This window comes from Myotis nattereri (genome assembly GCF_964212035.1).
Source record: "Myotis nattereri genome assembly, chromosome: 12".
Classification (NCBI taxonomy): domain Eukaryota; kingdom Metazoa; phylum Chordata; class Mammalia; order Chiroptera; family Vespertilionidae; genus Myotis; species Myotis nattereri.
This window is the reverse complement of record NC_138087.1, coordinates 77,753,092-77,767,026: the sequence shown is the minus strand read 5'-3', so window position 1 is coordinate 77,767,026 and position 13,935 is coordinate 77,753,092. Positions and strand designations below refer to the sequence as shown.

Here is a 13,935-nt window from a genome sequence, read left to right as displayed (position 1 = left end):
AGGCGGCAGTGGGGCTGGAGCGGCCCGAGGGCCGGGGAGGATGGTCCCCGGGAGGTCGGACGGGGCGGCAGGGGCAGGTCGAGCGGGGTGGTAGGGTTTCCTGGGAGAGGAGATTGAGGTTTCGTTTGCTACACCGGTGGCCCAGACCTCAGGTGCTCAGCACGGCTTGCCTGAGGCCAGGGACGGGACCTTTTTTCTGCCAAAAGGGCCATTTGGACACTTATAACGTCACTCACGGGCGCACAAAATGATCAGCTTAAAAATGATCAGCTCTGTGTGATCAGACGTTTAGTTAACTCGCCCACCCTGCCGCAGGCCGATGGTGTGCAGGTCTCAGCAGGGGTTTGGCCTGGCTCCGAGCACTGCCACTGGCTCCGAGCACTGCCACTGGCTCCGAGCACTGCCACTGGCCGTGCTGCGTAGGGACCGTCTGGTTAAAAAGCAAAGGCAGTGGATAGTGTAGTTACGGCCTTCTCACGGGTCCGTGTGTAGTCCGCCGGCTTTTAAAGAAGGGCTTGACCTCTTGCTTGCGGAAGACTCCGATTTTAGGAGACTCCAGGTTGGGAACCACCGATTCAGCCTTTTGTTGTTTTTTAAAGAATGAGATTGAAGCTTGTTAATTTTGTTGTCCATAGTTTTAACCTGTAGAAAGAACCGATTCTAGGCTTTTATTTGTGAGCGTGGTTCACTTGAATCAGCCTCCTATCTTACTGAAGGAGATTTTTAAAAAATATCTTTTTTTTTTTATTGATTTCAGAGAGGAAGGGAGAGGGAGAGAGAGAAACATCAGTGATGAGGGAGAAGCATCGATCGGCTGCCTCCTGCACGCCCCCCACTGGGGATGGAGCCTGCAACCCAGGCATGCGCCCTGACGGGAATTAACCATGACCTCCTGGCTCGGAGATCCACACTCAACCACAGAGCCGCGCCGGCTGGGCATTACCACAATTTTTTTGTTGTTTTTGTTGATGCTCCAACCAACTGAGCCAGGATTTTAGACTGGGAGAGAACACCAAGCCTGAAAGACAGTTTAGTGTCACAGGTCAGACTGCCTCTGAGCTCAAGGATATTTTTCCATTGATTTTCGATAGAGTGGAAAGGAAGGAGGGAGGGAGGGAGGGAGGGACAGACAGATAAAGAAGCGTCAGTGTGAGAGATATAGTGATTGGTTGCCTTCCCAATGCTCCCCAACCAGGTCGGGGGTCTAACCTGCAACCCAGGTATATGTCCTTGACTGGGAATGGAACCGTGACCCTTTGGTGCACAGGGTGACACTCTAACCACTGAGAACACTGGCTAGGGCATTACCATGATTTTTTAAAAAAGAAAGAAAAATGCGCCCTACATTTAGAATTGGGCTTCAGAAAGGTAATTCTGTTGGGAAATAGGATTGATTCAATCAGTGGTAGTCAAATTTTGCTGGGAGCTTTAATATTTAGAATGACCTGGGAACTTTAATAAAACCAGAGTCACAGGTCAAACCACTTGCCAATTAAGCCAGAATCGCTGAAAGGTAGGCCCCAGGCATCCATTTTCCAGTCTCCAGGTCATTCCAATGTCAGCCAAATTTGAGAAACAGCAGAGGGCCCTAGCCGGTTTGGCTCAGTGGATAGGCCTGCAGACTGAAGGGTCCTGGATTCGATTCCTGTCAAGAGCACATGCACGGGTTGCAGGCTCAATCCCCAGTAGGGGGCATGCAGGAGGCAGCCAATCAATGATTCTCTCTCATCATTGATGTTTCTATCTCTCCCTCTTCCTCTCTGAAATCATATTTTTTTAAAAAAGAAAGAAAAACAGCAGAAGAACAGAGAGGGATGGTTAGGAGCCCTCTATCTCAGGCAGCTGAGCTGGTCACTGAAGACTCATAACTCCCTCCACCTGAATAGCACTGGGCTTTCAAGCTTGATCAGCAGTCTCATTTCATCCCACAGGAAGTATGCTCACAAGACCCATTCGGCAGGAGAAATCACATGAGTTCCCAAGCCCGATCCCCTAGACTCTACACCTGGTTCTCAAACCCAAGTCCCGGATCTGGCCCTCTGTGCGGATGAAGACCTGAATCCTCAGTGTGCACGCTCCCTGGGTGGACCCCTCCAGTTCTGTGGCTTAAAAGTTCCATCCGGTCGGCTGCATTCCAGAACCTTATGCCGATGACCTCTCTCTGGCTGTGTGAAAGGCATCTCAGTCTAAAGGCGGTCCCACAGATCTGCTTCCCTGTTCCCTTCTAGAACTCACCCTCACATTCCCCTGGGTCTCAGAGCGAGGACACCTGTCCCGCTGCTGCTCCCCCACTTCTCCCCGAGCAGCCAGAGAGGCCCGGCCGGTGCCATGTCATGGCCCTGCTCAGGCCGCCCGGCGGCTTCCACCTCGAGGGAAACCCTAACTGCCCCGGCTCTCAGACTCCTTGTGACCAGGCCTCGCCCACAGGCCACTTCCCTCCCCAGGCCCGGGCTCCGGACCTTCTCTGCTGATAGGTCCCCCCCCCCCCCAAACCTTTTCCTGCCACTCTCCACTTGGCTGGCTCCTCGTCCTTCGTACCTCACCTCAATGCCATCGTCCTGGGAGGCTCCTTTGCCATCCCTCCCGTAGCCTCCCTCGCTGTTGCCTCCTCTCCCACACGCTGCCGCATGAGCACCATTAGCGTCTGAGGGGTTTTGTTTGCTTACCTGTCTGCACCCAAGCCCCTGTACGTCACTCAGGGGCGCGAGTCTTGCACTTTTCCCTTCTCTATCCATGGTACCCAGACAGTGCCTGGCAAGTCGATGCTTAATAAATGTATGTGTGTGCATATATGTGTATGTACATATACACACGTGCATATATAGTATAAATGAACTTGTACTGTGTGCCAGATACCATGAAAGTGCTGGAGACATCAAGGCAGAGCAGTGTTCTTATGCTGGAGGAGCTCAAGTTTAATGAGAGGTGGACAAGCAAAGAGGGTTTAATAGAATGTGAGGGGAACGTGGAGGTGTGCTGAGTGCTCCATGTTCTAGCAGGAGCTGTCCTTGTGTGGTCCTAGCTTCTTCCCTCCCAGCTCCCTAACTCGGTGATGCCTGGCCCTGCCCCCCAAGCCTGAACATGGGGGTCAGGCCTTGTCACTGCCCTGTGGATGCAGGTGCCTGATAAGTGACTACAAGGAGAGTCTTGTAGGTGACAGTAGTCTCAGGGCTGTAGGACCCCTCGTTTGGTAAAGATTGGTCATGATCGTGAGAAAGGCGGGTGGCAGTTCCTTCCTTGATCTGCTGTCTGTCGCTGTGCCCAGCTCAGCAGGGACTAGGAAGACAGATGGCAGGTGGAGGAAAGGGCATCTGGGGAGTAACCTGCCTGAAACCAGTAACTCGTCACAGACATGTGTTTCCTTTGATCATGGGGATGGGGTGGGGGGGTTACCTTGGAAGGTACCCCACTAGAGAGGGCTGCCTGCCAAGGGAGGGAGAAGCTGGGTGTTCTGCTGGTGGCCAGAGGTTCTAATGTTAAGCCAGCCACTGGGCTCGAAGATTCCACCAGGCCCTCAATGGTGGTGAGATGCTGTAGGAACTTGTTTATGTCAGTTAAGCTCTGATAAAGTTGGTTTCCTTACACATCATTTGTTTAGTTGTTACTTGACTCTCATAGCTGTCAGTGTCTTCAAAAGGCACTCTGGAAACCTCACCAAATAGTGTCTGTCGCCTAAAGTCCTCGGGCAGGCTCTTACTGGGCCATGTGGGCCCTCTGAACCAATCACGGTGGCTGGGGGACGGGCCCAGTGCTCTAATTGGCTAGAGGTCATGACTTCCTTTAAGGTGATGTGTACCCCTCCCCACCTCTGAAGGATAGGAGGTCGGAGGGGTCATCACCCACACCACACTGGTTGGGTACCCCTAAGAAAGACGAGCTACTTACAGGAGGAAAGGGGCAGACTTGGAGCAGACAGAATGAATTGAGGACTATTAGCCTGAGGGTAAGCAGCCACATGGAAGGTGATGCTGGGGGTGAGCTGGCGGTGACTGGGGTTTTGATCTTCTCCAGAAAAGTTGCCAGACGGTCAGCATTGCCACCGCCGAGGCGTCCGCTCAGACCCGGAAGCATGCAGATGCCCAGGTACAGACCGAGCCCCCCGTGCTGGTGGGCATGCCGCCTGGGTCCCGGCACGACAGTCCCGGGCTCGCAGCCTTTCTTCGGAGAGTGGAGGCCATGGTCATCCGAGAGCTGAACAAGAATTGGCAGAGCCATGCGTTTGACGGCTTCGAGGTGAACTGGACCGAGCCGCAGCAGACGGTAGGCGCCTAGGAACCGAACCGGCGGGCCTGGGATGCCCCTCCTCTACCTCAGGTCAAGCCTCGGTCTCATTTTAAGTCCATTTTTTGTTCCGCCCAAATAATAATACCCGTCATGGTAGCAGCTGTCACCAAGTTTACTCTTTGCCGGGTGCCGAGGGCTGTTCTGTAAGAATAAGTCTTCTCTGCTGTTCTTGAAGCAGGTGCCATCGTTATCTCCATTTTACGTTTGGGAAAATGGAGACTCAGAGTCGCAGCAGCTTGTCCAGAATCGCACCGCTAGTGAGCAGTCCCGTCCGCATCTTGCTCTCTCCACCACATGCAGCGAGGGCTTTCTCTGTGCCGTCTCGTCTGCTTCTTGGGACAAGTATGACCTTGTAGAAAGGCTCAGAGAGGCTCAGTGCCTTGTCCAAGGTCACAGCTTTATCTAGCTGAGTTGGGATTTGAGTCCTGGCCTGTCTGGTTTCCCCACTGCTCTAGTGACTTCAGCGTCTCCAAGTCTTGCTCTCGGGGCACAGCTCAGAGCCGTCGCTGTAAACTCAGCTCGACAGCCTGTGCTTTGAGGTCAGGCGCCTCTGAATGAATGAAGGGCTCTGGGCTGTTGCTCACACCGGGCTGGGTCTCACTCTCCTCAGCTTGTTGCCTGTGGACACGCTGCTCACTCAGTGCTCGGCACCCCAACCTGAAGAGCCATTGTGCTCTGTTCACACTTAAAACTGTTCACACTTAAAAAATGTTTTTATTGATTTAAAGGGGGAGAGAGAGAGAGAGAGTGAGAGAGAGAGAGAGAAAGAGAAACATTGGTTGCCTCCCTTACCCCGACCAGGGATCAAACCCGAAACCTGGGTATGTGCCCTAACACGCAATTGAACTGGCAGCCTTTTGGAGCATGAAACCACATTTAATCAACTGAGCCACACAGGCCAGGGCCACACTTTTATTTTCTTCTTAAATATATATATATATATATATATATATATATATATATATATATATATATATATATATATATTGATTTCATAGAGGAAGGGAGAGGGAGAGATGGAAACATCAATGATGAGAGAATGATCAGTTGCCTCCTGCATGCCTCCTGCACCCTCCTTGATCCCCTGCTGGGGATCAAGCCTGCAACCTGGGCATGTGCCCTTGACCAGAATCGAACCTGGGACCTCTCAGTCCATAGGCCGATGCTCTATCCACTGATCCAAACCAGCTAGGGCACACACTTTTTAAAAATATATATAATGTTTTCTTCCTTTAGAAACTGAGAGATGAGTAGTTATATATTCAGAGGTCTTCAGCCCTTCTCTCGCCCCCTCCTCCATCTTCCCTCCGTCTATTTCCAGTGACATACAGCTGCCTTGTTCCCATCAAATCGTAGGTATGGTAGTCAATTTATGTGAGAGAAATCCTGAGAATTGCCCTGAAAAACAGTTGCCAAGGCCACACCAAAGTGTGGAGTCATCATACCTTTTTAAACGGCACAGAAGCGTGTAATGAACCTTAAAACGTCAGCGTGTCCTCTCTCTCTGCCCCCTCCGCATTGTTTAGGCCCCGTTTACAGTTGCATTCAGAGGGGTTAAGCTTTTTGTTCTTTATTATCAGGGCTTTTCCACATTTCTATGGATTAGTTTGGTCCATGTGTGTATTTATCCTCTTTTTAGAAATATCTATTTTTAAAAATTGATTTGAGAGACAGAGAGAGAGATTGAGATGGAGAGTGTTCCATTCATGTACACGTTCATTGGTTGGTCCTTTTCTGTGCCCGGACCAGGGACGGAAGCCACAGCCTTCGTGGATTGTGACGATGCTCTAAGTAACTGAGCTGCTGGCTGGGGTCTCTGTTCTTTTTTCCTTTTTTGAATCCTCGCCTGAGGATATTTTTCCCATGGTTTTTCAGAGAGTAGAAAGGAAGGGAGGGAGGGGGAGAGAGAGAGAGAGAGAAAGAGAGAAACATCGATGTGAGAGAGACACATCAATTGGTTGCCTCCCACGCTCACCCCAACCTGGCTGGGGATTGAACCTGCAATCCAGGTATGTGCCCTAGACCAGGGGTGGGCAAACTTTTTGACTCGAGGGCCACAATGGGTTCTTAAACTGGACCGGAGGCCGGAACAAAAGCATGGATGGAGTGTTTGTGTGAACTAATATAAATTCAAAGTAAACATCATTACATAAAAGGGTACGGTCTTTTTTTTTTTTAGTTTTATTCATTTCAGATGCCGCGGGCCGTAGTTTGCCCACGGCTGCCCTAGACCCTTCAGGCTAATGCTCTGACCAGTGAGCCACACCGGCCAGGGCTGGTTGTGACCTTTCTTACTTACCAGAGCTCTCCACGTCAGCTCCTGTAAAGGTGCCCCATCTTCCCAGCAGTCGCATCGTATCCCGCTGCACAGACACACTGTCCTCTAGCTGAGTCCCAGCTGGTGGGCATCCAGGCAGCCCCTTCACTCCTCCCACATGGAACAGGCGGGAGGCTGGGCTGCACCCTTGTTTGAGTGGCCATGTGGTGTGCAGCCCCGACAGCCCCAAAGTTTCTAGCTGACCCCGAATGTCAAGTGGAGGAATGCTTTCAAATGCTGCTGTTCTATAACAGAACTACAGTGCATCTCTTAGTGTTTTTTTGCTCCAGTTTCTAGTGTATTCCCCATCGAGTGGAATTACTTTTTGGCTGAGGTGCAGTTTTTCTGTCTGCTGTTGTCGGGCTTGGCCTTGACACTTACCACTGTCCTTGGCATCGGTGCAGTAGCCCCGGAAGGGCTGAGATGCCTCCTAATGTCAACATTGTGTGAACAATGCGACAACATTGCCAGAACTTAGAACCCAGAGATGAGGAAGAAACCCCCCGGGGACCTCCTGTTGACCTCTCTGCCGTGGCGTTTCCTTCCCCTTGGTTCCCATCCGTGTGCTGCTGCCAGCTGAGTCCCTGTGACCAATCTTGGGGTCTTTTCTGGTCAGAAGCAAAGCCTATTCTATGTTAGCAAACACACACCCCAAAATGATGTGTAAAACAGCCCTATTATCCCCTAATTTCCTCCCTTCGTGTTACCGTTTTATATTGTAAGTGGCACAGTCATTGTAATTACAGTGTTACGATAAATAGTAATGTATATATAATAGTTCCCCCTTATCCATGGGGGACGTGTTCCACGACCCCCAGTGGATGCATGAAACTGTAGATCAGTGGTTCTCAACCTCGGCTGCACGTTAGAATCACCTGGGAATCTTTTTAAAATCCTGATTTCTGGGCCTCATCCTCTGGAAATTCTGTGTCTTTGTTACTAATGTTGTGGCCTCACCCCATAACAAAGAAACAGAATTTCCGGAGGATGGGGCCCAGAAATCAGGATTTTAAAAAGATTCCCAGGTGATTCTAATGTGCAGCCCAGGTTGAGAACCACTGCTGTAGATAGTACCGAACCCTATACAGTAGGTCCTGAAATAATGTTTTATTCAGGTCATTTCATTATAATGTTGATAAGATGCTTAGGGGAAAAAAAAAAAAAAAAAAAAAGATGCTTAGGAACTTAACTCCTGTTTATATCAGTTAGCACCTGGTAAAACTCGGTTCATTATACATGGTTTCACTTATAGTTGCAGAACCTGTTGGTGACGTTAGGTTAGGTTACTGTATGTACAATGTTTTTTTCTATATATGCATACTAATGACAAAGTTTAGTATATAAATAGGCACAGTAAGGAATGAACAATAATAAAGTAGAACAATTATAATGACATACTGAAATAAAAGTTACGTGAATGGGGCATTGTTCAGTAAAGGAAGGCTCACGGGAACACAGTGCTGTGATGTAGCGACAGCAGGTCTGATAATGGAGACGCTACCGAGTGAGTAACAGGCGGGGAGTGTGCACAGAGGGGACGCGCTGGGCAAAGGGATGGTTTGAAATTGTGTGAGAACAGATGTGAGAGCAGGTCCAGCTCTCATCCTGGGCTGGTGTCTTCCCAAGGCGCCCCCTGCCTCTGGATTTCTGGACGCCTTCTTTAGGGGAGATGTCGGGATGAAGGCTCCGCATTTCCTCCAGCGCTGCGTGGTGGACTCCGGTAGCTCTCGGGGCTTTGGGAGGCCCCAGTCTGTGTGCTTTTTGTTAGGGGGTATCGAGGCCACTGCCCGGTGGCTTTGGGCTCAGGGTTGGGGATGGTCTCTCTTGCAGGTGACCTGCCTGCACACCCTGGGCTACCCCCCGGCCCAGGGGCAGGGCCTGCATGTGACCAGTGTTTCCTGGAACAGCACGGGCTCCGTGGTCGCCTGTGCCTATGGCCGGTGAGTGGCTGCCGGGGCAGGTGTGGGGCAGTGGGGGGCCCTCATCGGAACCTGTTGCCCTGTCTGCACAGGGTTGGCCTGCGAAAGGTTGGCCCAGAGCTTGGTCAGTGGGGGGGCAGGGAGGGAGGGGCTTAGAGCCCAGGACTCATAGTGCTCACTGGCCAGTACTCGGCAGTGAGCCCTGGGCCTGCCTCGCCTTCTCCATGAGCAGTTTTCTGATGTGTGAGGGTTCCCCCACCCACCATTGTGTGGGCCCATCCTTGGTTCCCGGGGACCATTTTCCAGAGAAAGTCATGCTCTCGGGGTGCCATGAAGAAGCCTGTGCCACTTTGTTACTAAGTACAACAGGTACGATGGGGACACAGGCCCATCTGTGGGTAGTGGGGGGTGGAGGCGTGGGTCAGGATGAAGCCCCGGGCCCAGGGGCAGAGCCAGCTGCATGTCCACGTGCAGCCTGGATGACGGGGACTGGAGCACGCTGAAGTCCTTCGTGTGTGCCTGGAACCTGGACCGGCGAGGCCTGAACCCCCGGCAGCCGTCAGCAGTGGTGGAGGTGCCCAGCGCGGTTATGTGCCTGGCCTTCCACCCCACACAGCCATCTCATATTGCAGGTGAGTTGCTCAGCCTGCCCGGGTCTGCTTTCTGTCTGCAGAGGGTGGCAAAGGGGGGCTCTCCATGGGGCCCTCAGTCCCTGGGCATGGTCAGGCAGAGCTACTGAGAGGCTGAGACCACAGGTGGCCTGTGCTCAGGTGAGAATGCCGAGTGGGCCTGTGCCGGGCGTGGAGCTTGGAGGAAGAGTCTTGAGGGATGTGGGCCATGCAGAGGTGCAGCCTGGTCAGGACAAGAGCAGGCACCTTGGGGGCTGCCATTGGTGGTAGGAGCCAATGGTGATAGGGAGAGGGACTCACTGCTGGGCAGGCGAGCGCAGCCTGGCAGTGGAGGAGCTTCCTGGGTGAAGCACAGCAGGATAGTGAGGCCTGCCGGGGATCGGACTTTTCCTCCGGATGGGATGGTTTTCGGGGAAGTGGCTCTACATCCTGGCTCGGTGGGCGGGAGGGCAGGTGCTTGGCCAGGAAGCTGGGCTGCTGGGCATGGGTCAGCTCCTGCCCTGGCCCGCTTGGTCCCACAGGGGGGCTGTACAGTGGCGAGGTGCTGGTGTGGGACGTGAGCCGTCCTGAGGACCCCCTGCTCTGGCGCACAGGCCTGACGGACGACACACACACAGACCCTGTGTACCAGGTCAGAGCAGCAGGTTCTGGGTGTGCCGCCACCTTCTCTCTGAGCTGGGCCTTGCTGTTGTGGGCCTGCTTCTTGAGGCAGAGCCGGAGAGAGGGTGCCCACTTGGCACAGTCACGGAGGAAGGTCACCAGGGGTTGGCAGTTGGACAGCATTCAGCATTCTTGGAGCTCCCAGGACATGAGTCACCCCACCCCCCTCAGGAGCCCCCCCAGGGCCATTCCCAGCCTCCAGCTGTCCTGGCTTTCTGCTGGGACAGGGAGGGACCTTGGAACCCTGCATGCTGCCCCTGTGGCTGAGGTGGCTCCCAGGCCTAAGCCTCGGGATTTCTTTTCTGGAAGAGAAGGGGAGGGGCCCGGGGGATGACATTCGGTCTTGCTGGGAGGTGGGTTAGGCCAGGCAGCAGGCATCCCTTTCTCAGCCTTGTCCCCACACCGTTGCCCCAGGTGGTTTGGCTTCCTGAGCCCCGCTACACCTACCGCTTCCGGGTGCTGAGTGTGGCCACTGACGGGAAGGTGCTGCTCTGGCAGGCGGCCGGGCCGGGCCAGCTGCAGCTCACAGAGGGCTTTGCCCTGGTGGTGCAGCAGCTGCCGCGGAACACCAAGCTGAAGAAGGTACGAGGCCGCTAACCCCAGAAACGGCCCGAAGGCAGCTCCGTCTGTGGGACCTCCCTGCGGAGTGAGCCCTGGGGGCAGCTGGGGCAGGGGGGCACTGGCAGTAGTGCCACCAGCTGGGCCAGGACTTGCTGCATCAGCTCTTTAGGCCTCAGCGTCATGACATGCCCGGGCTGCTTTGGGACACTAACCAGCTTCCCTCAGCTCGGCCGTCCATTTCTCCGCAGCCTCACCGCGGGGAGACCGAGGTAGGAACCACGGCGGTGGCTTTCTCCAGCTTTGACCCCAGCCTTTTTGTTCTGGGCACGGAAGGCGGCTTCCCGCTCAAGTGCTCCCTGGCAGCGGAAGAGGCCGCTCTCACGCGGATGCCCAGCTCTGTGTCCCTGCGGGCCCCGGCCCAGTTCACCTTCTCCCCCCACGGTGGTCCTGTCTACTCTGTGAGCTGTTCCCCCTTCCACAGGTAGGGAAGGCCGGCAGGGGTTGTCCTCCACCTGCCGCCACAGGGCCTCTGGCACAGGGAGGGTGAGGGAGCCCCACCAGGCCTCACCGTGTAACTGCTCCAAGGCCCTGCAGTTTGGTCTGGGCCCAGGTTTCTCCGTTGGAGCTCTGGTTCCAGAACTCTGGTGGTTGGCCCTCTTTACTGAGGACCCCAGGTTTGGGGGTCCGGGGAGGCTTTCCAGGAGCCCGAGAGCCTAGAAGTCTGGCAGGAAGGCCCAGCCGTACCGGACACCCAGCACTCATCTGCTTGCCTGGCTTTCTGCCCTGCATCCCCTCCAGGAACCTCTTCCTGAGCGCAGGGACCGATGGCCACGTCCACCTGTACTCCATGCTGCAGGCCCAGCCCCTGACCTCCCTGCAGCTGTCCCACAAGTACCTGTTTGCTGTGCGCTGGTCCCCAGTGCGTCCCTTGGTGTTTGCGGCAGCTTCTGGTGAAGGTAGGCAGTGGGACACCAGGTTGGATCCAGTTAAGTGCCCTGGGCCTGGCTGCCTTGGAATTCTGGGCTAGGGATAGATTGCACATGGGTGATGCCTCCCCTCGTGTGGGCAGGAGCTGAGTTGGGCAACATTCTTTGAACTGTGGCCTCTGGAGTTTCTCTTCCCAAGTGCACAGGGAACTTGGAAGAGGTCAGGCCTCTCACCCCACAATCTCTCTCCCCGAAGGTGATGTGCAGCTGTTTGATCTCCAGAAAAGCTCCCAGAAACCCACCATTTCAATCAAGCAAACCCAGGATGAAAGCCCTGTCTACTGTCTTGAGTTCAATTGCCAGCAAACTCAGCTCCTGGCTGCCGGCGATGCCAAGGGCACCGTGAAGGTGTGGCAGCTGAGCACGGAGTTCACTGAACAAGGGCCCTCAGAAACAGAGGACTTAGAGCAGCTGGCAGCGGAGGTGGCCACCTGAGGACAAAGCTGTGGCCCTAAATACAGTGTGAGGCTACATCTATGCTGAGCTTTGTAATTCTGATGGAAGCTGAATGAAGACAGGCAACTGTTTTAGGGAGTTGTCATTTATTTGTCTTTTACATGAAAACAAAACTGGGTGGAGGGAGAACAAGAGGGAAACCAGCCAGCTGCCTAGATTTTCTGGAGTCGGAATGGGGCAGCGGCTTCAGGACAGGAATCTGGGTCCCCACTGCAACATGGCGGCTGCGACTGGACCAGGAGCAGTTCATCGAAGCACCATTTTCTACTAAGGTTCATCCCAAGCTAAGCAGGTTTAAGGTTACATTGGAAAGTAACTGTCTAGGATATTTTCTTAGGAGCACAGAGATGAGGTGACATGCAGCAAGGCAACAGCAGGGCAAGCAGCACGGGCCGGGCTAACCTAGGGCAGAGGATCAATTCACGAAGAGCGAGCGGGTGAACTCGACGTAGTCGAACGCCGTGGGGAGCTCACGGCCCTTGCCGTCCACGTAGGGCTTCATGTGGGAGACGCAGTAGTCGGCTTGTTCCCGAGTCAGGTTCTGGGGGGGGGGGGGAGACGGCACCCATGAGCCACACGGAGGCGGGTTGGATGGACTTCAAAAACGTTAATGCCCAGAATCCAAAACCAGTTCTAGGGACCGATACAGGACTGTGGCCTAGGCTGAGATTCATGTAGGTGAGCATGAAACACCTGTACCCAGCAGGGGGAGCTCCAAGGTGGGGTCTGCTACTGTAGACTCAGCTCTGCCCCTAACCCCCCTCCCCAGGGCGGGAGCAGGAGCAGAGAGAGGCCCAGACCTGGTACAGCTCCTCCTTGGTCACGTAAGGCTTTCCCTCGGAGCTCAGGGCCCGGAAGGCGCTCTCAATCTCCTCACTGGACTTGACGTTCTCCGTCTCACGGCTGATCATGAAAGCCATGTATTCTTGCAGGGAGACATGGCCGTCCCTGGGGGAGGGGGGGCAAGTGCAGTGAGCAGGAGGGAGTAGTGAGGCAGAGCCGCCTCCTCCACTACTCTGAGGCTCACCTGTTGGGATCCACAGTGTCCAGAATCGCCTCGAACTCAGGGTCGGGCTCCCCTTCCTCCACCATGGGCAGGTCGTAACCCAGGGAGCGCAGGCAGGACTTGAACTCCTGGTGGTTCAGGCGGCCAGATTTGTCCTTGTCAAAGTGTCTGCAGCACAAAGCCCAGGGCAGCTCAGCACACGGGCCCTGCTGAGCCCCTGCCCCACCCCAGGGTACAGGTGTACTCACTTAAACATCATGCTGAACTCTTTGAGGGCCTCCTCCGTCACCCCTGTTGTGTTCCTGGAAGAAAGAACAGGATTTGGGCCTGAGTCCCCCACAGCAGTCACGTGACTGCTGACGCTGGGTGCCCGTGGTCAGGCGGCTCCGACTCCTTCCCACAGCCCCCAGGGCCAGCGGGGTACCTGGCCTGGATCTGCTGCTCCAGGTTATGCTGCATGCGCATGCCCAGCTGGTCGAGCTGGTCCCACTGCTGGGCCAGGCCCACCGTGCTGTGCTCCGTGTACTTGTTGTCCAGGATCAGGGCTTCCTCCATGGCCGCGCCCAGGTCCTCGATCTTCTTCAGCTGACTTCTCATGGCTCGAATCTCCTGGTGCTTGCGCTACAGGGACGGGGGGCAGAGGTGTATGGGATAGGGGCTCTCACCTTGGTCGCCGAGCCCGGGAGCTGGCTAATGGCCCTGGCCCGCCCCGTCTGAGAGCAGCAGGGCTGTGTGCAATGGGAAAGGGGTGGGGATGAGGGTGGAGTCCAGCAGCCGCAGGAGAGGGAGAGACTTCAGTGTGAGAGCCACAGGGCAGTGGGCAGACCTGCCTGGGAAACTGTACACTAAGGACCAGAGGAACCTGCCCCTTTTCAAACAGGGCTCCAAGCAGCAACCCCCAAAGACTTCCTTTAAAATGACGGGACCCAGGCTACTGCAAGCCAAGGGAAACCAGGTACCCAACCAGCCCACCTTGTGCCTGACTTTGAACCAGGCAGGCCTGCTGGGGTGGGTGCGTGAAGGGTCTCAGCCGAGCCAGGAGCCCTTGGGGCACTTACTTTGGTAGCTTCCAGCTGGGATTCAAGGGTCCCGGATTCTTCCACCATGCAGGACCTAA

The 13,935-nt window shown here is 54.8% G+C and overlaps 2 protein-coding genes across 3 annotated transcripts in view; one reads left to right on the top strand and one right to left on the bottom strand.

Moving 5' to 3' along the window:
• DYNC2I2 (dynein 2 intermediate chain 2) overlaps positions 1-11,895 on the top strand; it is a 39,482-nt gene extending 27,587 nt beyond the window's left edge. The window contains exons 2-9 of one of the 2 annotated variants that reach the window (XM_081103922.1): positions 4,012-4,260; positions 8,432-8,541; positions 8,995-9,152; positions 9,671-9,780; positions 10,224-10,391; positions 10,619-10,851; positions 11,169-11,326; positions 11,553-11,895. In XM_081103922.1, the coding sequence (XP_080960048.1) occupies positions 4,012-4,260; positions 8,432-8,541; positions 8,995-9,152; positions 9,671-9,780; positions 10,224-10,391; positions 10,619-10,851; positions 11,169-11,326; positions 11,553-11,791 (1,425 nt within the window). In that variant the 3' untranslated portion in view covers positions 11,792-11,895. The remainder of the gene's footprint in view (positions 1-4,011; positions 4,261-8,431; positions 8,542-8,994; positions 9,153-9,670; positions 9,781-10,223; positions 10,392-10,618; positions 10,852-11,168; positions 11,327-11,552) is intronic. The other variant, XM_081103923.1, reaches the window with a different exon arrangement.
• The window catches only part of SPTAN1 (spectrin alpha, non-erythrocytic 1), a 60,565-nt gene continuing 58,511 nt past the window's right edge, over positions 11,882-13,935 (bottom strand). Inside the window, exons 54-60 of the mRNA XM_081103921.1 lie at positions 13,877-13,931; positions 13,243-13,439; positions 13,067-13,120; positions 12,840-12,986; positions 12,613-12,760; positions 12,215-12,353; positions 11,882-12,096 (exon numbers count right to left, since the gene is read on the bottom strand). Of these exons, the coding sequence (XP_080960047.1) occupies positions 12,228-12,353; positions 12,613-12,760; positions 12,840-12,986; positions 13,067-13,120; positions 13,243-13,439; positions 13,877-13,931 (727 nt within the window). The 3' untranslated portion in view covers positions 11,882-12,096; positions 12,215-12,227. The remainder of the gene's footprint in view (positions 12,097-12,214; positions 12,354-12,612; positions 12,761-12,839; positions 12,987-13,066; positions 13,121-13,242; positions 13,440-13,876; positions 13,932-13,935) is intronic.